Source organism: Neomonachus schauinslandi, chromosome 10 (assembly GCF_002201575.2).
Source record: "Neomonachus schauinslandi chromosome 10, ASM220157v2, whole genome shotgun sequence".
NCBI lineage: Eukaryota > Metazoa > Chordata > Mammalia > Carnivora > Phocidae > Neomonachus > Neomonachus schauinslandi.
This window is the reverse complement of record NC_058412.1, coordinates 79,356,200-79,380,279: the sequence shown is the minus strand read 5'-3', so window position 1 is coordinate 79,380,279 and position 24,080 is coordinate 79,356,200. Positions and strand designations below refer to the sequence as shown.

At 44.5% G+C, this 24,080-nt stretch overlaps 1 protein-coding gene across 3 annotated transcripts in view; it reads right to left on the bottom strand.

The window, feature by feature from the left end:
* Nucleotides 1–24,080, bottom strand: part of NPAS2 (neuronal PAS domain protein 2) — a 153,861-nt gene that overhangs the window by 68,054 nt on the left and 61,727 nt on the right. For all 3 annotated transcript variants that reach the window (XM_044918753.1, XM_044918755.1, XM_044918754.1), the window contains exon 2: nt 14,822–14,875. In XM_044918753.1, the coding sequence (XP_044774688.1) occupies nt 14,822–14,853 (32 nt within the window). In that variant the 5' untranslated portion in view covers nt 14,854–14,875. The remainder of the gene's footprint in view (nt 1–14,821; nt 14,876–24,080) is intronic.

Below are 24,080 nucleotides of genomic sequence, written 5' to 3'. Positions count from 1 at the left end.
ATGTGGGAAAGTAAAGTGAGAGAGAGAGGACAAGAAGAGTGAGGCCGACCACAGAGTCTCAAATGACAGTACAGGCAATTTGGTCTCGGCTTTTGATGAGTCCGGGACAGGGTACTGATGGGCAGTCTGGGGGAGGGAAAAGGTTAGGACATCACGAGAAAGGGGAGAGGGACCCAACTCAGGGGGAAGTGAGCAGAGACTGGAAGAAGAGGTGAGGGTGGTCGGGCACAGGACCACAGTGCCCTGCATGGCTACGGGCTGTGCGCCCCAGCTCGGTACTAACCAAACCCCTTGTTGAGGAGATAGGGGAGAAAGTGAGGAGCCTCACCTGAATTTCATTTGTCTAAGAAAAAGTAATGCTGATGATATATACCTTTAAAATTTTTACTCTCGAAATGAACATATAGTAAACCTGACTTTTTCTTTTGGGCACAGTTCTATAAATTTTCGCATGCGTATAAATTCATGTAACCATGATCACAACCAAGAGACAGAAGAGTTCCCTCTAAAGCTCCTTCATTCTCTCCACACCTGTAACCTGAGGCAACCCCTGTCCTGTTCTCCCTCACCATGCTCTCTTTTGGAGAATGTCATGGAAATACAACCATACAGCACATACGCCCTGAGCCTGGCTTCTTCTACCCACAGAACGCCTCTGAGCTTCACTCAGGTTGCTGTGCGTACTGTACCTTGCCCCTTCGTAATGCTGAGAACTGGTTTTCTATTGTATGGCTGTCCCGCAGCTGGTTTATCCATTCATCTGCAAAGGAAATTTGGGTTGGTTCCCCCCCCTTTTTTTTTTGGTGGTTATGAATAGAGTTGCTGTAAACATTTGTGTACAGGTATTTTGTGTGTGAACACAGGTTTTCAGCTCTCTGAAATGAGTAACCTGGGTCCTATGGAAAATGTACATTTAACTTCATAAGAAACTGCCAAACCATTTCCCAGAGTGGCTTTACCATCCTACCTCCTCACCAGCCATGTAGGAGTGATCCAGATGTTCTACATCCTCAAGGGGGAGTTAGTATTGTCAGTACTTGTAATTTTAGCTAATCTAAGAGATATGCAGTATTATCTCATTGGGGCTTAAATTTGCATTTATCTAATGGCTAATGATGTTCTTTTTTTTTTTTTTTTGCCATCTGTATATCTTCTTTGGTGAAGCATCTGTTCATGTCTTTTGCCCATTTTTAAATTGGGCTTTTTGTTTCCTTACTTTTGAGTGTTAAGTGTCCTTTATATATTCTGACACAAGGCCTTTGTCCGACGTATGATTTGTCAATGTTTTCTCACAGCTCACCTTTTTATTCTCTTAATAGTGTCTTTCACAGAGTCAAAGTTTCTCATTGTGATGAAGTCCAAGTTAGCAATTTCTTTCTTTTGTGGATTGTGCTTTTGGTGTCAGGTCTGGGCATTGTCTGCCCAGCCAAGGCCACAGATTTTCTCCTGTGTTTTCTTCCGGGAGTTCTACACATTTTACATTTCATGATCCACTTTGAGCTAGTTATTTTTATAATATGTAAGGTTTCGGTTGAAGTTTATCTGTTTGTATGTGGTTGTCCAATTGTTCCAACTCCATTAAGGAAAAGATATTTCTACATGAGATTACCTTTGAATCTTTGTAAAAAATCAGTTGGTCATATTTATGTGGGTCAATTTCGGAGTTCTCGATTCTCTACTTTGTCTCATTGACCTATATATGGATCTATTCCTCCACAAATACCATGCTGTCTTGATTACTGCAGCTTTATAATAAGTCTTAAAAGTGGATAATGTGATTCCTCCAACTTTATTCCTCCTTTTCAAAATTATTTGGACTATTCTAGTTTCTCTGCCTTTCCATTACATTTTACAGTCAACTTGTGTGTATCTACAAAGAGTTCTGCTGGGATTTTGATTGGGTTTGCTTTAAATCTATGGACCAATTTGGGAAAATTTGGTATCTTTATTCTGTTGAGTCTTCCAATAATAAACACAATATATCTTTCCATTTATTTAGGTCTTCACTGATTTCTACTATGAGCATTTTGCAATTTTCACATAGGTATCTCACATATGTTTTATTTGATTTATACCTAAGTATTTCATCCTTTTGGATTGGTTAAAAGTGGCATTGTGTTTTTAATATCAGTTTCTAATAGTTCACTGTTGGCCTACAGAAAGATGATTGATTTGTGTGTTGACCTTGTATCCTGTGACCTTGCTAAATTCACTTATTAGTTATAGGAGTTTTTTATTTGTTTGTTTTGCTAAGTCTCGGGATGTTCTATATATACAAAGATGTCCTCTGTCAATAAGGGAAGCATTATTTCCTTTTTTCCAATCAATATGCCTTTGATTTCTTTTATGGTCTTATTGGAGTGATGATAGCAGATACCTTTGTCTTATTCCCCATCTTAGGGGGAAAATATTTAATCTTTTGCCAGTAAGTATATCAGCTGTAGGTTATATGTAAATTCCCTTTATCAAGTTAAGGAGATTCTCTCCTATTCCTAGTTTGCTGAGAGTTTATAACAAAAATACAAGTTGAATTCTGTAAAACCCCTTTTCTGTTTCATTGAATATGATCATGTGGTTTTGGTTTTTCTTCTTTATCCTCCTAACTTGATGAAGGACAATGATTGGTTTTTGAATACTGAACATCCTGGCAATCTCTGGATAAAACTCCACTTGGTCATGATGTATTTTACATATATGTATATATGATGTATGTATATACCACACACATATATACTTGCTAATGTTTTGTTGAGGATTTTTACATTTGTGTTCATGAAGGATATTTGTCTATAGTTTTCTTTTCTTGTACTGTTCCCTCCGCCTCCCCTTGGGTAATAATGGTCTCAGAAAATAAGTTGGGAAGTAGTTCCTCCTCTTAACTTTCTGGAAAGGACTGCGTCGAGTTGGTGATATTTTTTTTTCTTTTAATGTTTGGCAGAATTCTTCAGTGGAACCATTTGGGTCTGAGATTTCTTTTTCAGAAGATTTTTAACTACAAATTCAATTCCTTTATTTGGGACACTTAGGCTTTCTATTTCATCTTGTAGGAGTTTTGGTAGCTTATGGTTTTTGAGTAATGGGTACCTCTCATCTAAGTCGTCAAACTTATGTGGATACAGTTGTTTATAGTATTCCTTCATGGCCCCTTTGATGTCTGAAGAGTGTGTAATAATATCTCCTTTTTTATTCCTGCTATTGGTAATTTGTGACTTCTTTTTGGTCATTCATGCAAAAGGCTTACCATTTTTATTGATTTTTTAAAATCACCTTTTGGTTTTTCTCTATTATTTTTCTGTTTTCAGTTTTATTGATTTCTGCTCTTATAATTTTCATTCTTCCTTTTGCTTTGAATTTATTTTGCTCTGCTGTTATAGTTTCTTAAGGTGGAAGCTTAGTTGTTGATTTAAGACCTTTACTCTTTTCCACTATAACCATTTAATGCTATAGATTTTCCTCTAAGCACTGCTTAGCTGCAACCCACAAATTTTGATATGTTGTATTTTTATTTTTGTTCAGTTCAAAATATTTTTTTTAAAGATTTTATTTATTTATTTGAGAGAGAGAGATTGAGAGAGAGAGAGAGCACAAGAGGGGGGGGTCAGAGGGAGAAGCAGACTCCCTGCTAAGCAGGGAGTCCGATGTGGGACTTGATCCCAGGACTCCAGGATCATGACCTGAGCCGAAGACAGTCGCTTAAACCAACTGAGCCACCCAGGTGCCCCAAAATATTTTCTAAAATTCCTTGAGACTTGCTCTTTAACCTTTGAATTACTTAGTAGCCATACTGTTAATTTCCAAGTTTTAGAGATATTGTTCTCACCATCTTTCTGTTTGTAATTTGATTTCGTTCATTTAGGCTTCTTTACATTCATTTTATGAAGCAGGATTTGATTAGTGAATGTTCAATGGGTACTTGAAAACAGTGTGTATTCTGCTATTGTCGGGTGGAGTGTTCTAAAAATGTCAGGCAGATCCTCTCGGTTGATGGTGTTTTTCAGTTCTTGTAAACTCTGACTGAATTTCTCTCTACTAGTTCTATTACTGAGATAAGCATATTAAAGACTCATTGCAGTTCTTTAGGTTGTGCTTCAGGCATTTTGAAGCTCTGTTGTTAGGTGTATACACATTTAGAATTGTTATGTGTTCTTGGTAAATTGACTATCATTATGTAATGCCACTCTTTATTCCTGGTAATTTTCTTTGCTCTGAAATCTACTTTATTTTATACTAATATAATCACTCTGACCTTCTTTTCATTAATGTTTGTGTGGTATATCATTTTCCACAGTTTTGAGCCTACTTATATCATCATATTTTGAGTGAATACTTTGTGAACAGCATATAGTGAAGTCATTAAAAAAAATTCATTCTGACAATCTCTTTTAGTTGGCATGTTTAGACCACTTACATTTAATGTAATTATATGTTTGGATTTAGGTGTACCATTTTACCATCTGTTTTCTGTTTTATTTTTTTCATTCTTTGTTTTTTGTTGTTGTTCCTATTTCTTTTATCCTGCCTTCTTTTGGGTTATTTCCATTTTAATTTATTTAATTTATAGAGTATTTCATTTTAATTTATCTATTGTGTTTTTATTTAATATAGTTCCTTGTGTAGTGCTTAGTAATCACTCTATGGGTTATAATATAAAAAATTATCATTTCAGGGCCTACTTAGAATATTTTACCGTTTCAAATGTAGAAACTTTATTCCATTTAGTTCCCTATATCCTCCCGCCCTTCATGTTGTAGTTATCTTATGTACTACATCTACATACACTGAATCATATCAGATTATGTTATTTTTCCCAAATGTCAGACTATCTATTCTATGTAGCCAGATATTTACCATTTCTGTTACTCTTCCTTTATATCTCTTATCCCAAGTTTCCATCTGGTATCATTTCCTTTCTGTTAGAAAAACTTCCTTTAGCAATTCTTTTAGAGCAGGTCTACTGATAAAAAAACTTTTAGTTTTTAGGTTTTTTGTTTTTTGTTTTTTTCATTTGAGAATGTCTTCACTTACCTTCATTTCTGATGGATATTTTTACTGGATCGAGAATCCTGGGCTAATGGTTCTTCTCTTTCAACTTTAAAAAAATACTGTGTCACTACCAGATGGCTTCCATGGTTTCTGATAAGAAATCCATGGTGCTATTTAGATTTGTCCCATGTAGCTGGTCTTGGACCTTGGGTGGTGGTCTATCCTGCAGTTCAGATTTGAAAGGCTGTGGTACACTATTTAAGGTCAGACCCATGCATATTCAGTTTGGTGGTGAGCTCAGGATCTCATAACCTTCTTTATATGGTCACTTTCCTGAGCTCCTTCTTTTCAGATCTCTGCCTTGTACTTTCTGGTTCCCATGGCTCCCTTTTTGTTCCTCTGGCCAGAAAGCTGGTTCTTTGCTTTATTCTGCTTTGCCTCACACTTTTTACATCTGCACCTTCATTGGGGGTCATGCAGTAGAAAGATAGAGAGGAAGAAAGAAGCAAGAGTTTCATCCCACCCTCTTAGAATGATAGTTCCTCCACTCAGAGAGATAGATTCCTTTCCCTCAACATTTCAGGTTTCCTATGGATCCCTGTTGTTGCTGTTGTTCCTCCTGCTGCTGCTATCCTAGGATTGCTTACAGGGCACAAGGGCATGGAGAAAATAACAAAAGAGGGCAGATTTCCCCTTGATCAATCTGAGCCTTAGAGACCCTGATCCTGCTCCCCATGCAGTCCTAGAGGGCTTCTCTGGGTCCTCTCTCTGTCAACGCTTCTGGGTTTTGGCCGCATTGAGTCTAGGTGAGGGGGTACTGGAGGGGAGAAAATACCAGGTCAGTGGTATTCCAAATTCTGATACTTTTCTAGTTTGCCTCCTACTATATACTTTCATTTCTCCAATAGGTGGAATCTTGAAGGCCCCCTGTTGGGGGATTTCATGAGGCATATCATATAAAACATGCTCAATGCTTCTCTCCTCTCCTTCTTGGTGAGGAGATGATCACAGGTGTGGATACTTGGTGTGCAAGACTGGGCTTTGCACGCAACCACTCAAGAAGGATAGCTGTAGCTGGGAGGGGGAGCGGGTCCTCCTGAGAAGCTTATGGCACAGGCCAGGAAGGAAGATGCTCATGTCCTGTCCTCCTAGGAGAGGACCCATGGCAGGAATGGGGAGTTTGAGCAGGCAGGTAATGTAAACATGCTCCTGTAAGTTTGTGTCCTCGGCACTCTCTAAATTCACAAGGGCACATGACAGTGGTGCAGGTGCATTTTATATGTCACCAAAAATCCTGGGTTTTCCTAAGGGGAAGAAATGAAAAATCATTGTATCAGAACTCCTGATCTGTGAACTAGATCAGGAATCAAGATAAAGTCAGTGAAAAGAGGAAACAATTACTATCATCATGAGCGGACTCTTCCTTTTAATCTACTTCATGTGCAAATAGGTTGTCATCTTTTAAACTGGCCCCAACAAATCTAGTTCTGTTAACTGAGTAGATAGAACATGCTGATGAGGGAAAATAGAAGACGCCCTCTGAATCACACATAGTTGGCCAAATGGAGTAAAAGCTGAAAAAATCAAATGCTGCCCAATGAAGTTGGAAGACAGTGGCCGAAACTGGTGGTAGAAGTACTGGTGGGCTGCCCTTGCTGCTAAGGGCAGCGGGGTTTTTGAGTAAAATGTATAACAATAGGTCTGTAAGTATGCAGTTCCATGCAGAGCAACTTTTTCCTACAAAGAGTCTCCATGGGGAGGGGCAAAAGGCATTTAATGAGGCATATTACTTTCACACTTACAGGCACCACTGGAAGTGAAAGAATGGTTGGGGTTGCAGAGAGTCAGGATGGTACAGCTTAGCTGAAGGAACATTAGACAAATTTCCAGAAGATGTGAGTTCTCATCCTGGTTCTGCCACCTATGCCAGGAGAGAGTGGGCAAGGTACTCCCACCTCCATGGGCCTCAGTTTCCTCTTATAAAATAGTGAGGACATTGGTATGGTGAGTTCAAACCAGAGAATTAAAAATTTTCTGAAACTCCCCCCGCCCCATCAAAAGATGAGTTCTAATCCCCCTCCCTCCTTGAGTATGGACTGGCTGACCTCAGTGACTTGCGTCTAGGGAAGAGAATGCAGCACAAGGGAACTGCTTGACTTCCAAGGCCAGGTGGTAACAGGACACGCAGCTTCCCTCTGGCTCTCTTGCCCATGAATGCTTGCCCTGGAACCCAGTCACGTGTTGTGAGGAAGCCACCACACTTCCACGTAGAAAGCCACAGTCCCAGGTGACAGCTTATATCAATCACTAGCCACGGGTATAAACATGTCTTCAGGTGGTTCCAGCCCACCATCTTTTTTTTTTTTTTTAAGATTTATTTATTTATCTTAGAGAGAAAGAGAGAGAGAGAGGCAGGCTCAATCCCATGACCCATGAGATCACAACCCTAGCAGAAACCAAGAGTGGACACTCAACCGACCGAGTCACCCAGGTGCCCCTCCAGCCCACCATCTTTGAGCTGCTCTAGCCAAGACCACAGGGAACAGGGACAAGCATTCCCTGCCAGGCCCTACCCAAGCTGAAGATCCATGGGCAAATGAATGCTGTCACTTGAATCCTGTACATTTTGGAGAGGTTTGTTATCCAGTAACAGATACGTAGGAGAGCTAATGCCTAAGGCAAAGACTCAGTGATGCCCAAGATTCCTTCTAGACCAGGAATTCTGGCATATCACAACTGGGCTAACTAGTTCCACATTATAGGATGAGACAGAAACCGATCAGCATGCAGACTCGTCCTCTCAAACCTGAGAATTATAAACGGAGCAAAATGAACCTGTCTGAGAAGGCTTATCAGGATTGGGTCTTAGGCTTCTTTTGAAGTCTCCACAAAAGGCTTTGGGGAACCTGAAACAGAGGGAGTGGTTGAAGAAGGAACTCACAGTTTCTTGTAGAATTGAAATATATCAAGTAGGTGCTCACTGTCAACGTCCAGGGAGGCAACTGTGACAAAGGCAATGCTCAGAGGCATGACATAAATTTTAAATATCCTCCACAGTAAGACAGTCCTATCCATGAAAGGTTAACTTCCACGAAGAATCAATTAGAGTTTGATCAGCCACATGAACAAAGACCTTATAAGAGGATTCCTCTTGGGCACCTGGGTGGCTCAGTCGTTAAGCGTCTGCCTTCAGCTCAGGTCATGATCCCAGGGTCCTGGGATCGAGCCCCGCATCGGGCTCCCTGCTCCGTGGGAAGCCTGCTTCTCCCTCTCCCACTCCCCCTGCTTGTGTTCCCTCTCACGCTGTGTCTCTCTGTCAAATAAATAAAATCTTTAAAAAAAAAAAAAAGAGGATTCCTCTTAAAACTTGATGGGCATTGTAGAAAAACGAGATGGGAAATATGTCAAAATATTAACAGTGGCTCTCTATAGATAGTGATGGTTATAAATGAGTCTGTTGACTGCTTTAAACATTTCAGTATTTTTCAAATGTTTTGGTGTTTTTTCATATGTAAGAAAATGTGTAAAAATGATGGGAATAAAGTTGATATAAGTTGGGCAAAGGGTCTTCCATGGAAAATCATGAAGAATTATTCAGAGAAAAAAGAAGAACTATGGCCAGGGAAGGTTATTTTGTTGTTACTAATTTGGGGTTTTTTCTCAGAGAATTTTTTAAATTCACAGTTACATAAAATGGAACAGATTTGGGGTTATTTGTTAATTGCTGTCTTAGCACTTTTAATGTGCTAAGGAGCCCTGAAACTCTCCAAAAGGGAGGAAAAAGTAAACAGCATGGCCCAAACTTGTTTTCAGGGGCATTTCCTCAGATTAGTGTTCCCCATTCTGGGAAATTCTGCCATAAAGCAAGGCCCCTTTCAGGTCAGAGCAGTCCCCTCCTGTGCCCAGGCCTGGGTCCTCGGGACAGGTGCACACCTCCTCATGTCCATAAGCCAGGCAGCCTCCTGCACCCCCAGACGGTGGGGGCTGAGGACACCACTGAGCTCAGGAGCTCAGTTCAAAGAGAGAATGTCACCTGGGTGTGTGGAGAGAGAAGTCACCCCGTGTGGCGCTAGATGGGTCAGGCTGGTGCTGCCCTCATCTCATGGAGAATTCTAGAGTATGTTTTGTACTGCAGAGACTTGGCGAAGGGTTTGTGGGATCACTGAGCTCAGCCGGTGCTATTCTTTTCTCCTGAGATGTAACCGGGACATTTTTACTCTTAACCAGAGTTATCAGAAAATGTTGAGGCCCAAATGGGAAGTTGGCCTAATTTTCCAGTGATTCTTACTTAACGGTCACACAGGGAGAATTTCACGGGAGCATAAGCCTTAGCAATTTGTCCCTGAAATTCTCAAACGAATATTTAGCTTTTCCTGCAGAAAAGAAGCATTTTCAAAATAGTGGACTTCAGACCATCCTTTTTCAACTTAAAATTTATTGAAATCATTGAAAGGGCCTTTAGTGAATTCCTCTGCCTCAGATGCTCCCAGAGAGGTTCTGGGTGTCCCTGGGCAAGGACTTTCCCAAGTTTCTAAGCCTACTAGGCACACGGTTCTCCTTCTGACAATTCTTCTTAGCCGACCAAAGTACCCCACCAGGGTAGAAGCCAAGAGCCCCGAATAGAGGGAGGCCCCCTTCCCAGTCTGCTGTTTACTGGGCCACAGTAAGAATTAGCATTCTGCCTGCGAGTGCGGTTCTACTTTTTCCCTTTGTTTGGAATACAGAATCACTCATCTGGAAATTACGGGGCAATATAAATGAATCATGTGTCCTGATACCTCTATGTTCTTGCAAAGCCCGCTGCTGCCTTAATCACCAAATAAAACAAACAGAAAGGAAGTCTCAAACATTTTTTACTGCCATCTCCCCCCTGTGTCGGGGCTTATGATGATGTGCATAACTCCCAATCAAGAGCCTATGAAGGAAAATCACAGCATAATTACCACTATCGGCTCCAGCTGGAAACATCGACATATCATGAATAGGGCCAGGCTTTTCATTCTGCACCAAGCCTGCACCCAGGGGCATCAGCAAGCATGCGTGGAGCTGGAGTCCTGCAAGCGGGCTACAACCTTCATGGATCAGACCAGCTTTTCCTTTCAGACCTACAGAATTTACCTCCAGAGAAATGAAACAATAAAACGAGGTCAGTCTCCTCCTCTTAACCATATTCCTCTTCACGAAAGAGCACTTGGCTGAGAAATAGAGCTTATGAATTCTGATCATCATCCCAGCTCTGCTCAACACAGACCCTGCAGGATATGTTTCCTCCTTTATGCTTGTTTTCCAGAATGCCTCTCTGTCTTGCCCAAAGCCCTCTGAGGGCAAGGTAATGCTATGTATCCTCCTCTTTTTCTTCCACTTGCTTAGTATATTACTTAGTTAACAAATATTGACGGGAGGGTGACTGAATGCTCTCAGTCATTGAGAGGTCCACATTGATAAAGTACCCCCGGGGGAACCAGGAGAAATGAGCAGCCTCCCAATGGCTAAAGCTTTTCCTTCTGCAACTCGGCTTCTGCAAAAGTGCATGTATGGGCTCTTGGTTGTGGTGCTGGATCTCCCTCTTGCCTGACGTTAGCTTGTGTGTGCAAACCAGCATTCATGCTAACGAGAACCCCAAGAATTGGCTCCTTTTGCCTGACACTCTTTATTCTTATTAATAAAAGGCAGCAACCACTCTAATCTCACTACCCGTCTTCCCTCCCGCAACACAAATACACACGGTTATGGAAACAAAACTTCCCAGCTGGTAGGAGATGATGTCACTTTAACGAATGCTGACGAACTAGTCACTTAATACGGGACAAAAGGAAGAGGCCACCACGAATGAGTTTCTTCTTAGTGTTCCGTTCTCTCACGAAACAGAGTAAGCTGTACTTTACAATACTGCAACGTTACAGAAACTGGCTTTCTTCGGGAAGAGAGGATTCCTACGGCACTTTCTGCCCCCTACCCCTTGCGCACGTGGTCAGCCAAAAGGCTCCCATTTACTGACTGTCATGAGATGTTGTTAGGAGCCCAGACTCGGAATATTGCCTGAATTTGAATCCCTGCCTGGCACTGACTGGGACTGTGTGATCCCACGCCTTGGCTTTCTCGGCTGTAAAATGGGGCTAATGATAACCGAGCTTGTGGGGTTGCTGTGAGGATCAGAGAGGTCATGCCTGCAAAATGCTGCAGGCCCACAGTGAGGGCTCCGGACACCTTAGCGTTCCTTGTCAGCTCCGTGCCCTCCGCAGTGTGTCACGGGCTTACACGCAGCTGCGTTTAATTCTGCAGGAACCCTACCAAGAGGTTGCTGCTATCATCACCCCCATTTCACAGAGGAAGAAACCGCAGCTAAGAGAAGTGTAGTAGCTCATCTGAGGACAGAAAGTAAAAGTGTCAGGAGTCAAAGCAGGCCTGTCTCATTCTAAGCTGTGCACTTCCTGCCCGTCACACCGCTTCCTGGATGACCACGCGTGCGCGCGCGCGCGCGCACACACACACACACACACACACACACACCACAAAACTACATCACACCAGAATTAGAAATGCAGGTGTATGACTGGACCACAAAATGGTCCATTGGGAACCTCGATTCCAAATGTCTCTCCATCAAACTGTTTCCTTTTTGAGTTCAAGGCTGGTGTTTTTGCATCTTCCCTCAAGAAAACAGCAAACAGTTCTGACACACAATGGGCACTCAATACTCCCTGGATTTGCAGGGGAATTCACAGAAGAAAGTGGAACTTGTCTTGGTTCAGAATACTTGATCAAACAATCCAAACAAACCAGGAATTCCCTAAAGCTTTGGAAACCTTGCCCAACAGAGCGCGTGTTTTCTGGAGACAATAAGGGTTTTGAGCTGAAGCCGAGCATTTCTAATCTCATCAAAAAAACCCATGTTGAGTGCAAACTATTCCTATCAGGCCTCCAGGTGGGATTAGGGGAAGGGCCTCTCATGCTGTTACAAAGCCTGCTAGAATGGGAGGCTTCAAAACGGATATAATCTTAGGATTGTGGTTGTTTTTTCCTGGTTTTTCCCACGTGTTATGAGGGACACTGCATTATTGCTGGTATTCTGGCAAAAGGATCTGGGTATTACCAAACATTCTAGACCTGTTTCCCCCTCTGAGGTCAAGAGGGGGTGAGGGCTAGCCAGCAGCCTTACTACCCCATATGTGTGCATGGAGGTTCCCAAACAGGCAGTGTGGGGGTGTGGGTGTCCATGGCTCAAAGCAAACAGGAGTGGGAATGAATGGAAAGAAACTGCATAAGACCTGATTTATTGCTAAGAACTTTTAGCTAAGATTTTATTGGACTGTGTCTATCTGGTGACCCCTGAGTATGGAAGAATTTCATCTCCTCTGGATTTCAAGGTAAGCACTGCAGTGGAGGCAGGGCTGGGGCCGGGGGGCCAGGAGGTGACACGAAGATGAGGATGGCAGAAGCAAACTCCCACTGACTTCAGAGTCACGCTGCGACAGAGCGCTCAGTCTGGGCCTGCCAGAAAGGCTGATAGTCCCTACGTGAAGGGATGTGCTCGTGGTCTGGGGAATAAGAACAGAGTCTGAGATTAGGAAGCCTAAAGTTCACTTCCACTTCTGCCACTTGTTCGAGCTTTATGATGTTTGACCAGGTACTGAGCCTTAGTTCCTCATCCATAGAATGGGAATAACAGTGAAATACACCTCAAAGGAATGTTGAGATGATAGGAGAGAATGCACAGAAAAGTACTTAGCATCAAAGGCTTAGGGCACCCAGGAAGCACTCTGTGACTGCCGGCCATCACTGCTGACCTTTTCATGATGCTGACAAGAATACCCTGTCAATGTATTAATCACCCTGGAGGGGGGCAGGGCAGAAGTGACTGCCTGGTGTTGCAGGTGAGAAAGTGGTAGCTGAGAGAGGGGAGGGTGTGCTGGAATTCGCGAGCTGGGACAGGGCTGGTGTCCACCTCTGCACCCAATCCACGGCTCCCTGCGAGGAGACCAAGAGGCCAAACACCCAGAGGGAAGAACCGGAAGCCAGCCTGCCCATGAGAGAGGGCAGGAGGATTCCATTCTCGTCTGGTCTGGGTTAGTCTGTTCATCCACTTGTTACTTGGGACCACACGGATTTTGCGACCCTTGGAGGTTGTGGCTTAAGGTCTGAGAAGCAACGCTGTGGGGAGCATGTTACTTCAGAATAAACTGGGGTGTTATTTGAATTGTTGTCTATTTAGACTTTTATTGGAGAACATTTTCTTTTCCTTTTTTTAAAAAAAAGATTTTATTTATTTTAGAGACAGAGAGATAGCATGAGCAGGAGGGGCAGAGGGAGTGGGAGAGAGAATCTCAAGCAGATTCCACACTGAGCGCAGAGCCCGGCATGGGGCTCCATCTCAAGACCCCGAGATCATGATGTGAGCCGAAACCAAGAGTCAGACACCCACCGACTGCACCACCCAGGTGCCCCGAGAAAATCTTCAAACATGGAAAGGTGGAGATAAGTGTACGATGAACTGCCCCGTTTCAACAATCCTCGCTCTGGGCCCACCATGTTTCACCCATACCTCTGGCCATTTCCCCTGCTCCCTGATTTTTCTCTAAGGAAATACTTGGGAAATTGACAAGCAAGGCAGACTCCCCCTGTGCCCTGCGATTCTCGGCTGGCGGGTCTGGAGTGGCTGAGGACTTGTTCTCATGGCTGCCACCCTTCCCCCCAACAGGAGCCATGGAAGGCAGACACCGAACTGGGGGACCTCTGAGGCTCCACCATTTATGAGTGGAGGATTCTCTAAGTGAAAACCAGGCAGTGGGTTCTGTGAAGGGAAGCAGGCAAACCCTTTAGCTCTGCAGCAGTCTGAGAGCCTGTCACAGAGGCCTGGGGGACCCGCCACACACACACACACACGCACACGCACACACACATGCACACAGTGGCGGGAACAGAAAGAGATGAGACCAGAGGAAGAAGGTTCGTCCTCGGCCTGAGTGAAGGCTTTCCCCGGAAAGCACACTCTATTGCCAGGCCTGTCACCAGCAGCCTGATGGTCTGTAGTCACCTACCAACTGCCTCCATTCACCTGTGTCCTCCTCATGTCCCCTTTATTTCCCCGAAGCCTAGCACAGTAACTGCCCCTGGGGCGGATTGTGTGACGTCGAGAATATTCGAAGGCTCTTTTCCTTCAAACTGTCAACTCCATGACTCCACACACAGTAGGTATTCAGTAAATGGCCAGTGGAGGAATAAGCAAGGATAGGGTTATAACAGCTCGGACACACCAGCTACCAAGCTAGAATTTCTGGCCAACTCCACGACCACATAAGGTATGGGATCTCCAAGTACGGATGAAGAAACTGAGGCAGGGTGTATGGAAGCACTTAGTGCACGAGGATGATTATTACTATGTGCTCAATGTGTGGGAAAGATGATTCCTGTTATTGTCCAAAGCCAGGCAGCTCCCACAGTGGGGCCAGGATTTGAACCCAGGCGTGCCTGGTTCCAGCCAGGCTGCCTTCCCGAGCAGTGTCTGTGCTGGAAAAGTGGTAACCAGTGGCCTCTGAAAGGAGACCCAGGTCACCAGGGTTAATACACAAACATGTGAAAAATAAAACCACTTGGCAAGTCCCAGACGATGAGGAATTTCAGGATAAGGAACAAAATCGAGGGAGCTGGTATACATTTCTTTTTTAGTAGAGACTGCAATATATCAAGGACAGTGGATACCAAGAGCATGTCTCCCCGCACCCCCACCCCCCCAAGCCTGTCTTGCTGCTGCTCTCATCCATGCGGAGCGAGGACAAGCATGCTTGAGCCTGGCAGACCACACGAAACGCGCCGAGGCAGGAAAGCCCTGCCTTCTTACCTCTTTGCCCTGTCTTTCTCATCTTCATCCATTAGATTTTCTATGCAGTTTTTCCTGCAAAAAAGAACAGATGATTATTGTTCTGCTTCTAGACCTTTCTTACAGGTCTGTCTGGGTGTCACCGTTTTGTTCTTATCTAACCCACAAGCCTGAACCCAGAGCTTCCCAAACTTTTTGGTTCCAGCAAAACCCTTTACACTCTCAACAATTACTGAGGACACTGCAGAGCTCTTGTGTATGCGGGTCCAAACTGAGAAATCTTAAATACGCAAGCACTCATTCCAATAGATGTCAGAGACGTGCTGTCATCAGAAGTCAAAAGAGCTTCTAGAAATGTTCACTGTATATTCACCAGAGTAAAAAAAAAGGCAAAGAATGTGTTAATATTAGGAAAGTTGTTCTGACCTCCCAGACCCCCCAGGGGTCCCCAGATCACACTTGGACAATTGTTGTCTAGACCCAGCTCAATGAAGTATCTGTTTATCTCAGACCTTAAACCTGCAAGGTGCCCGTGACATTGTAAAGGACAGACAGCATTTATATATCTGTTCATTCAAATACACAAACCCCTCTTGCATGTAGCCAGGCAAAAACAGGGCCCGAAAGTACTATAATCCACAGTCCTTCCTTTGGAAGGCAGCTATGCTCACCACTATACCACCAACGCCCACAGTCCTTCCTTTAAGGCATTTACACTTCCCTAGACAGTCAAGGCACACAGATGCGAAAAATTAAGTAACAATCCAGGAATGTTCTTACAGCCCAAAGTCATCAGAGACTACCTCACCGCCCAGAGCCTGCGCTCTCCCAGGCGGCTGGCTGGATGTCTTAAGCCTCACAGATCCGGGTTCCTCTGCCACACGCAGGCCTGTGAGTCTTCAGGGGGAACTGGAGGTGAAAGCTATGGTGGCCGAGCTGGCAGAGTGGCTGGGATCAGGGTGGGGACCCCGGGAAGAGCTGAGTCACCATTGCCCACACGCTTCTGTTCTCAGAGGGTCTGAGGTCAGTACTCCAAACCCGACACTTTGCGAATGCACTAACAGTCTCAATACTTCAAGTTGTAGATATGTTTTAATGGCGCCAATGAATCTTTGTCTAAGATAATCTGGTTGGGTGACTTTGGTCTGATACGTGCACAGGGACGGGTGTGAGCTGGACGCGGAGGGAGAATTTTGCAGCTCCACATGCTTACACTCAGTTTGTCTACACACACACTCCATTCAGTCAACGGCAGCCATGTTTTAGTGATAGATGTGCGAGACACGCCATTAAGCAGTTGAGGCTTGTATCATAATTGAGACGGGGTTACTGCCTCTGTAAACAGGCATGTGCTTCATGTTTTCCAGATGGAATCTGTTCCAAGTTTTAAGACATGAAAAATGTGGTGTCAAGTTAGTGATGCACTACCCAGGAAAGGGCCGGCTATGCATGTGTCCAGGGCGTGAGCGCGGACCCAGCCAAGCCAAGCCCTTCACCAGGTGCCCCCAGACAGAGCAGGTTCATGGGAGGGATGTGGGCTTCAAGCTGCTTTCCTGAGGTTCCGGGATTCTGGGATTACTGGAATTGCTTAGTCAAAATGAAAACTTACAAGTGACTATAATAGCTGTTCTTTATCAACCCCATCTTCTCTGTTTTATATTTGTTGGTCCTTAAACATTTCCTGAATCCATGAAGCCTTGATGACTTACACATACTCTCTCTTCTTCCTTATCCCTCCCATTTCCTTGCCTGAGTCTTGTTCACTTGACTCCGGTCTATGCTATTCTGCTCAATCTGTGTGAAGAGACGGCGCCTAAGCCAAGTTCCCCGGGAGCACCTGCCACGGGAGCTCCACACCTACTGAGCCTATTGTCTCCCATGCCTTCCCCATGGTTTTGTTTTTAAGATTTTATTTATTTATTTGAGAGAGAAAGAGAGAGTGAGCAAGCGTGAGCAGTGGGGGAGGGGCAGAGGGAGAGGGAGAGGCAGACACCTCGCTGAGCAGGGAGCCCGATTCCAGAACTCTGAGATCATGACCTGAGCGGAAGGCAAGGCTAACGTTTAACCTACTGAGTCACCCAGGAGCCCCTCCATGATTTTTTGTTTTGTTTTGTTTTAGTACTAAAAAAACTGTGGTGAAATACACATTACATAAAATGTGTCACTTTTTTTTTTTTTAAGATTATTTATTTATTTATTTGACAGAGAGAGACACAGCGAGAGAGGGAACACAAGCAGGGGGAGTGGGAGAGGGAGAAGCAGGCTTCCCGCCAAGCAGGGAGCCCGATGCGGGGCTCTATCCCAGGACCCTGGGATCATGACCTGAGCCGAAGGCAGATGCTTTAACGACTGAGCCACCCAGGTGCCCCAAAATGTGTCACACTTAAGTGGATAGTTCAGGGGGTTAAGTGCATTCACACTGTTGTGCAACCATCACCACCATCTCCAGAACTCCCTTCATCTTGCAAAACTGCAACTCTGTGTCTATCAATCTCTAACTCCCCATTCCCTCTCCCCCAGACCTTGCACTCCGCTTTCTGTCTCTATGCATCTCTACGTCCCTCATGTAAGTGGAATCATACAGTATTGTCCTTCTGTGGTAAGCTTATTTCAATCTTAGCATAATGTCCTTAAGGTTTATCACGTCATAGCGTACATGGGGATTTTCTTCCTTTTTAAGGCTGAATAATATTCCACTATGTGTTTATACCACCTTTTATTTATCCAGTCATCCATCCACGCACACTGAGTGGCTTCCACCTTTTGATTATCACGAGCAGTGCTGCTATGAACACGGCTGTACCCCCCACCCTTGTATTTTTAAGCCATCCTTTTATTTCATGATGTGGAGGAGCTAGACAGGGCCCAAAGGCACGTAAGCGAGGGGGTCAAAGGGAAGAAAATTTTTTTCTGTGAGCTCTGGTTAAAAGAACAGCAGAGAAGTCTAAGAGGTGGCAACTACTCTTCTCAATTGAATAGTTTGCAATGACAAGGATTTTGCAATGACAAGGTGGCAACTACTCTTCTCAATTGAATAGTTTGCAATGACAAGGATTTTGAGCAGCGATTTTTTTTTTAGGATCACACAGAGCCAGGAAAGAGAAAATGGGGCTCAAATGAAGGCAGAGAAGATTCTGTCTGGGGCTAAGAAAATAACTGTTGATGTGATTAACAATGGAGGGAAGCTATAGAATCTTTACTCAGGACAACCACATGTTCTAAGTGCCTTAGACATTTATGAGATCTATTGGTCAAAATCCCAACAGGAAACGGGACTTCACGACAAAGCTGTGGGCGGGGTCTAGGGGAACCAAGAGGGATGGTGTAGTTACCTAGGGTTGGTATCAGACAAGCTGTTAACATCTCCGAGCGTGAAGGGACCACAGGGAAACAGTTTCCCAAACCTGGAAGGAGTGTGTCATATAGGGGAGGGGACATTTGGTGGAAGGATGCAGCCAGCCTGAAGGAACCTTTTCATTAAGAGGAGAGTCAAGGGAATAAATACCTCACCTCTCTCTCCGCCTGTCCCATTTACCGCTGGTGTCTCCTATTGGCTACATACACCACCCAGAACGCTGAGGCAGGGAGCCCATGATGTCATCAGCGTGGGGGAACCCCAGGTGCAGAGAGAAGGGTGGAGAGGTGTGAAGGGGAACAGGAAGGCTACCCAGCATGCCAGTAATGTTCATTCCTGAGAGGCTCTTCCAGTTCTGGGCTTCTTGGATTTTCTGGAACACAAACTATTTGGAATCTTTTAAAATCTTTTACATTTCCCCCAATTTGAAGGATAGGCACCTGCATCTAGGAACTAAACTTTCAAGAAATAATAAAACAATAATGATCAGAGGCTGAGGAAAGAGAGCCTGGCAGAGAAGATCCTTGGAACTATTTAAGCCACAAAATCAGTAATGATAGAATGTAACCCACAGAAGACATTATTCATGAGTCCATACTGATACAAATAAACAAATAAATACAGGGGCGGTTGGTGTGTGTGGGGGGGCAGATCTCCCTTACACAAGAACTCCAATTCATAAACGTTGAAGGAATGAATACAGGAAACAGAAAATCACCATCAGTACCCCATAAGAATAATTGTTGCAGGCAAGATCCATTGATGGATGCTGGAATTAATACACAAAAGTTTGAGAAGAATCAGGATATCTGCATAGTTTAAACTATCTCCCTCAATATATTTATTAGTTATAAGGGAGAATGGTAACTTTACAAGTGGAGAAGGTTGGCAGACACCACCTTCCCTAGGGGTCAAAATTAACATCAGCAGTATAAGTTATACTCAAGTCTTTTGGTGGAGATAAGTGCTCGTTCTCTTGAGTGCTTATACTTAGGAGTGTAACTGCTGTATCATAGGGTAGCCGTATGCTTAGTTTATTAAAAACTGCCAACTGTTTTCCAAAGTGACTGTACAGTTTTACATTTGCACCAGGAGCATGTGAGAGTTCCAGTGGCTCCTCATTCTTGCCAACACTTGGTACTGGTTTCTTACTTCTAGTTATTCTAGTGGATATGTTGTGGGATCTCACTGGGATTTGAATTTGCATTTCCCTTATGATTGATGATGCTGAGTATCTTTTCATGCGCTTATTGACCACTGAGATAGCTTCTTTTGTGAGATGTCTATTCAAGTTTTTTTGCCTATTTTTTCTTTCTTCTTAAAACTTGGGCTGTTTGTCTTCCTTTTCCTGATTTGTAGAAGTTTCTCTCTTATGCATACAGGACTTTGCCAGATCTAGAGATCAATTTGTGAACATTTTCTCCAAGTCTGTGGCTGGCCTTTCACTTTCTTTTTTTTTTTTTTTTTTAAGATTTTATTTACTTATTTGACAGAGAGAGACACAGTGAGAGAGGGAACACAAGCAGGGGGAGAGGGAGAAGCAGGCTTCCCATGGAGCAAGGAGCCTGATGTGGGGCTCGATCCCAGGACCCTGGGATCATGACCTGAGCCGAAGGCAGACGCTTAACAACTGAGCCACCCAGGCGCCCCTGGCCTTTTCACTTTCTTGATGGTGTCTTTTAAATATGATAAAGTCCAGTTCATAAATTTTTAATTTCATGGTCAGTGATTTTTGTGTCCTCAGAAATCTTTGCCACTTCAATATCATGAAGAATTACCGTTTTCTTCTAGAAGCTTTATCATTTTAGCTTTTACATTAAGATCTATAGTCCACTGTAAATTAAATTTTTTCCCCTCCAATCTGGACATTTAGGTACTCCAGGATCATTTATTGAAAAGTCCACACTTCTTAAATATTTTCTTAGTTTTTACCTAATGTCCTTTTCCTGTCCCAAGATCTCATCTAGGACATCACATTACACTTAATCATTGTGTCTTCTTAGGCATCCCATTGACATGATAGTTTCTCACATTCTCCTTCTTTTGGATGACCTTGACAATTCAGGGGAGTAGCTGTAGAATGTCCCTCAATTTGGGTTTGTCTGATGTTTTTCTCACAGGCTGGGCATATGGGTTTTTAGGAGGAAGCCCACAGTGGCCAAGTGCCATTCTTATGACATCATATAAAGGGTATCAACAGCATCTATCACTGTGACATTGGCCTTAACCACCTGGCTGAGGTAGTGCTAAACTTATCTTTAAACTGCATGTTAGTGACATTTTTACATAGTATGTGCAATAATTTTCTTCAACTTCCAAGATACCCCTTTTCCAGATGAAGAATTGCTAAATTTAAAGTGGTAGTTCCAGTTATCAATCTCAAAAAAGTACAATGAATATACTATCTTCTCTGTTTTTAGGTCTTGATACATAATCATTGAACTTTGATCAGATGGACAAATGGGTCCACTGCTTTCAACTTAGAGGCACTTCACCTGGCAACGTATAGAGCACATGATTTGAAGACAGCTAACCTGCTGTTTAGGGAAACTTATTCTGCTTCCCAACTCTGTGGCATCTTGTATTTGTCTATCTTTATGCCAGTTCTACGCGATCTTAACTCCTCTGGCTTTATCGGGATTCTTGGTAGCAATGTAGTGTGAGCTTTCCAATTTTGTGCTTCTTATTTAAGATTCTTGGCTATTCTCGGTCTTTGCATTTCCTTGCAAATTTTTGGAATTTACATTGTCAGTTTCTATAAAAATGCCTGCTGCAACCTTGATTGGGATTGTGTTGAATCTAGATTGTGTAGAATCTAATTTGGGAAAAACTGAAGCTTAAGCATGTTGAGGCCTCTGATCCTTGCATGTGGCTTCTCTCTGCGAAGAGGTAACGGAGTGTATTCAGTGAAGCGCTAATGTGATGTTCAGTGATTCAACAGGTAGTTCCCAAGCGCCAGGCAACCTGCAAAGCCCCGGCTCTCATGGCTCTTAGAGGGTGGGGCAGGTAGAGGGGAGTGCGGGCAAGCCACAAACAAGTACATAAGTAAACACTGTCAGCTGCTTATAACTTCTGTGGAGAAAAATAAAGGAGACTCCCTGGCGGCGGGGGGCGGTGGGGTGGGGTAGGGGTGGGGAGTGCTGTCATGGGCTGGAGTCTTGCTCTGGTGTTTTAGGGAGTCATAGAAGGCCCACAAATAAGACCACATTTTGAGCTATGAACTGAGGGAAGTGAGCCATGGGCATACATACCAGCGAGACTGGACAAAGTTTGTCTTTTGCTCTGGGTGAATGGGAAGGCACCTGAGGTTCTGATCAGAGAGGCGAGAGATAGCTCCCTCAGAGGACAGCTGCAATTCTAGAAAGAATTAAGTCTGTACATGTGAAAGCACCCAGCGCAAGCCTGGCCCACAGCCAACACTCAAAATCAGGTGATCTTCTTTGATGGCAAGGACGAGACATAACGCATCTTTACACATGCCATGATGTCCAGCCCTGCTCCTTACCCATATTGTGTGCTCAATAAGTATCTGAGGAATGAAGGAGAGAAGGAAGGGAGGGACAGACAGGCAGAGAGGATGAAAGGAAGGTCAGAGCCAGAGCCAACCCTTTCTGAATTCTGGTGTGATTGACTAACACCGACTCCCACAAATCTCTCAATGACCATGGTTAATCCAGAATGACAGTACTCACAAAGTACATTTAAAGCGACAACTATGTCCTGATGACTAAAAGTTAAAACAAACACTGCCGTGTGTGCAGGAGCTATTAACTAAAGGTAAAAGCCACTCGGACTCGTCAAAGGGGCCAATGGCTCCCTCATCGACCCTCAGCCAGGACAAAAGTCTGAAAAATCAGAATCTCATTTTATCTCCATCCGGTTCTATGGGGAGAACGGGCTGGCTCTGGTTACCTCCCCTTACGAATCAGGAAGCACCACCCAGAAGGGCTGCGTGACCTGCCCATGGACACAGGGCCTGCGGGCAGAGCCCACCCTGGGCTGTGCCTTCTTGGAGCAGACTCAGGCACTTCACCCACAGCCTGCCGCGCATGTGTGGGCTTCTGACTTCAGAGCCAGGCTCATTTAAATTTCAGTTCCAACCCACTTACTCTATGACCTTGAGCAAGTCCCTTAAACTTCCTGAGTTTCAGTTTCCCTCATTCCTAAAGTGAGGCTGACACCCACCAGGCAGAGATGGTGTGAGCCGTCAATGAGAAGTATGTCTGCATGCATGGGTGCAAAAGGGACCAGCGGGAGGCCTGCAACCAGGCCTCCAGGGGAGTCCTGTCCGTCCCACGCCTGCCTCCCGTAACGGTCCTAGCCTTTACATTCCCACTGGGGGCCTGAGCCCCTGCTAAGGCAGGTGACTCCAGGCTCGTTCTTTCTTCTTAGCGCCCTTAAATTTCAATGAACACACTCTCTGCACAGCAGGAAGGTCACCGCAGGGTGAATGGAGCCACACAGACCTAACATTTCCGAGAGGTGCTCCCGACCAGAGAAAGGGAGGACTGTGTGGGTGGGAAGAGTATGTTACCAGCCGAGAGGCACCCACAGATGGGTGCTTCTGCCCCACCTCCAGAGACCACGTGTGGCTGCCAGCAAGCAGGGTGGTTGGAGACCGCCAAGCAGGATGGGGTGGGTAAAGCACCTTGGGCTAGGCCCAGGAAGCAGCCCAGCTGCAGAATCGAAGCAAGGCCAGTGAGCACGGGCTGGGCCCCACCCGCTGCTAGAGGAGGCAAAGCTAGTGGGACACACGGGGCCTCTGAGCTCCTGGGGCTGGCATCCACCTCTGGGAAGAGGAAAAGGCCGTGGTGGCCTGGAGTCGCCAAGCTGAAGCCCTGCTTCCGCCCTTCAGCTGCTCTGTGCAACCTTGGGCAAGGAGGTGTGCTGCCCGTCCTCGTGCCTCACCGGGGACAGTAGGGCCTTCTTCATTGCGCGGTGACAAGAAGAAAATGAGAGAATTGGTGAGAAACCCCCAGCACAGGCCCCGGGCACATACGAATCCTCAAAAATGTCTAGCTACTATTGATCACAATATCAGTAATGATAATAAGCTAAATAGTAGGCAGTAGAAACTGGTACTTAAGCCTATAAAATGTCTTTGATCAGAGTGGGATTATTGTTCCTGTCTACCAGAGTTGAAAAGTGTGTGTGTGGGGGGGGGGGCATGGCAGAAAGACAGACAGACATGCCCACACACTGCCTGGAGTGGTGGCCCTGCCCAAGGTGGCGGGTGGTAACTCAGCAGAGACCCAGGTCGTTGTCAGGCTGGGAGGGAGGCAAAGAAGGGAACGGGATAAACACAGAATGACTGAGGATGTCCTCAAGAAATGGCTACTGACCTTAATTGAACTGAAGAACAAAAGTGAGGTCTGCAAGTGACATTTTCATTACCTAGGTGAAATTTCTACACTAAGGGTTCTGGAACGTTCTTTATCACAGCCACCTACTGCCCTATAACGGATTGAAACTCTGGCCCTTGGTGAACAGTGGCCAACAAATGGCAGCGTGCTTGTTTTCTCAGGGCACATCTGCCCTGGGTCCCACAGTGTGTCAGCAGTGAGATGGGAGGCAAGTGAATCATTTAGGCAAAAGCAGCTGTAAACAATATGTAAGTGAATGGGTATGGTTGTGTTCCAATAAAACTTTATTTACAAAAACAGGCTGGGGGCCAGATAGAATCCCTCGAATCACTCCTCAGCCTTCCTCTTCAGGGTCTTTTACTTTCTAACTTTTTGTACAGCCAGGATAAGCCAGTGGGTCATTCCATATCATCTTGAATTTTCTTCCAAATGACTATTATAAGCCTGTTGTGCTGCAAGGCCATTGTTTTTATAAAATGAAATCATGACATTTTCAAATTGGCTGAGAAATGGTTTGAATTATAGGACCCAACTTATCTGGAGAAACCTAATATTCCTTCCC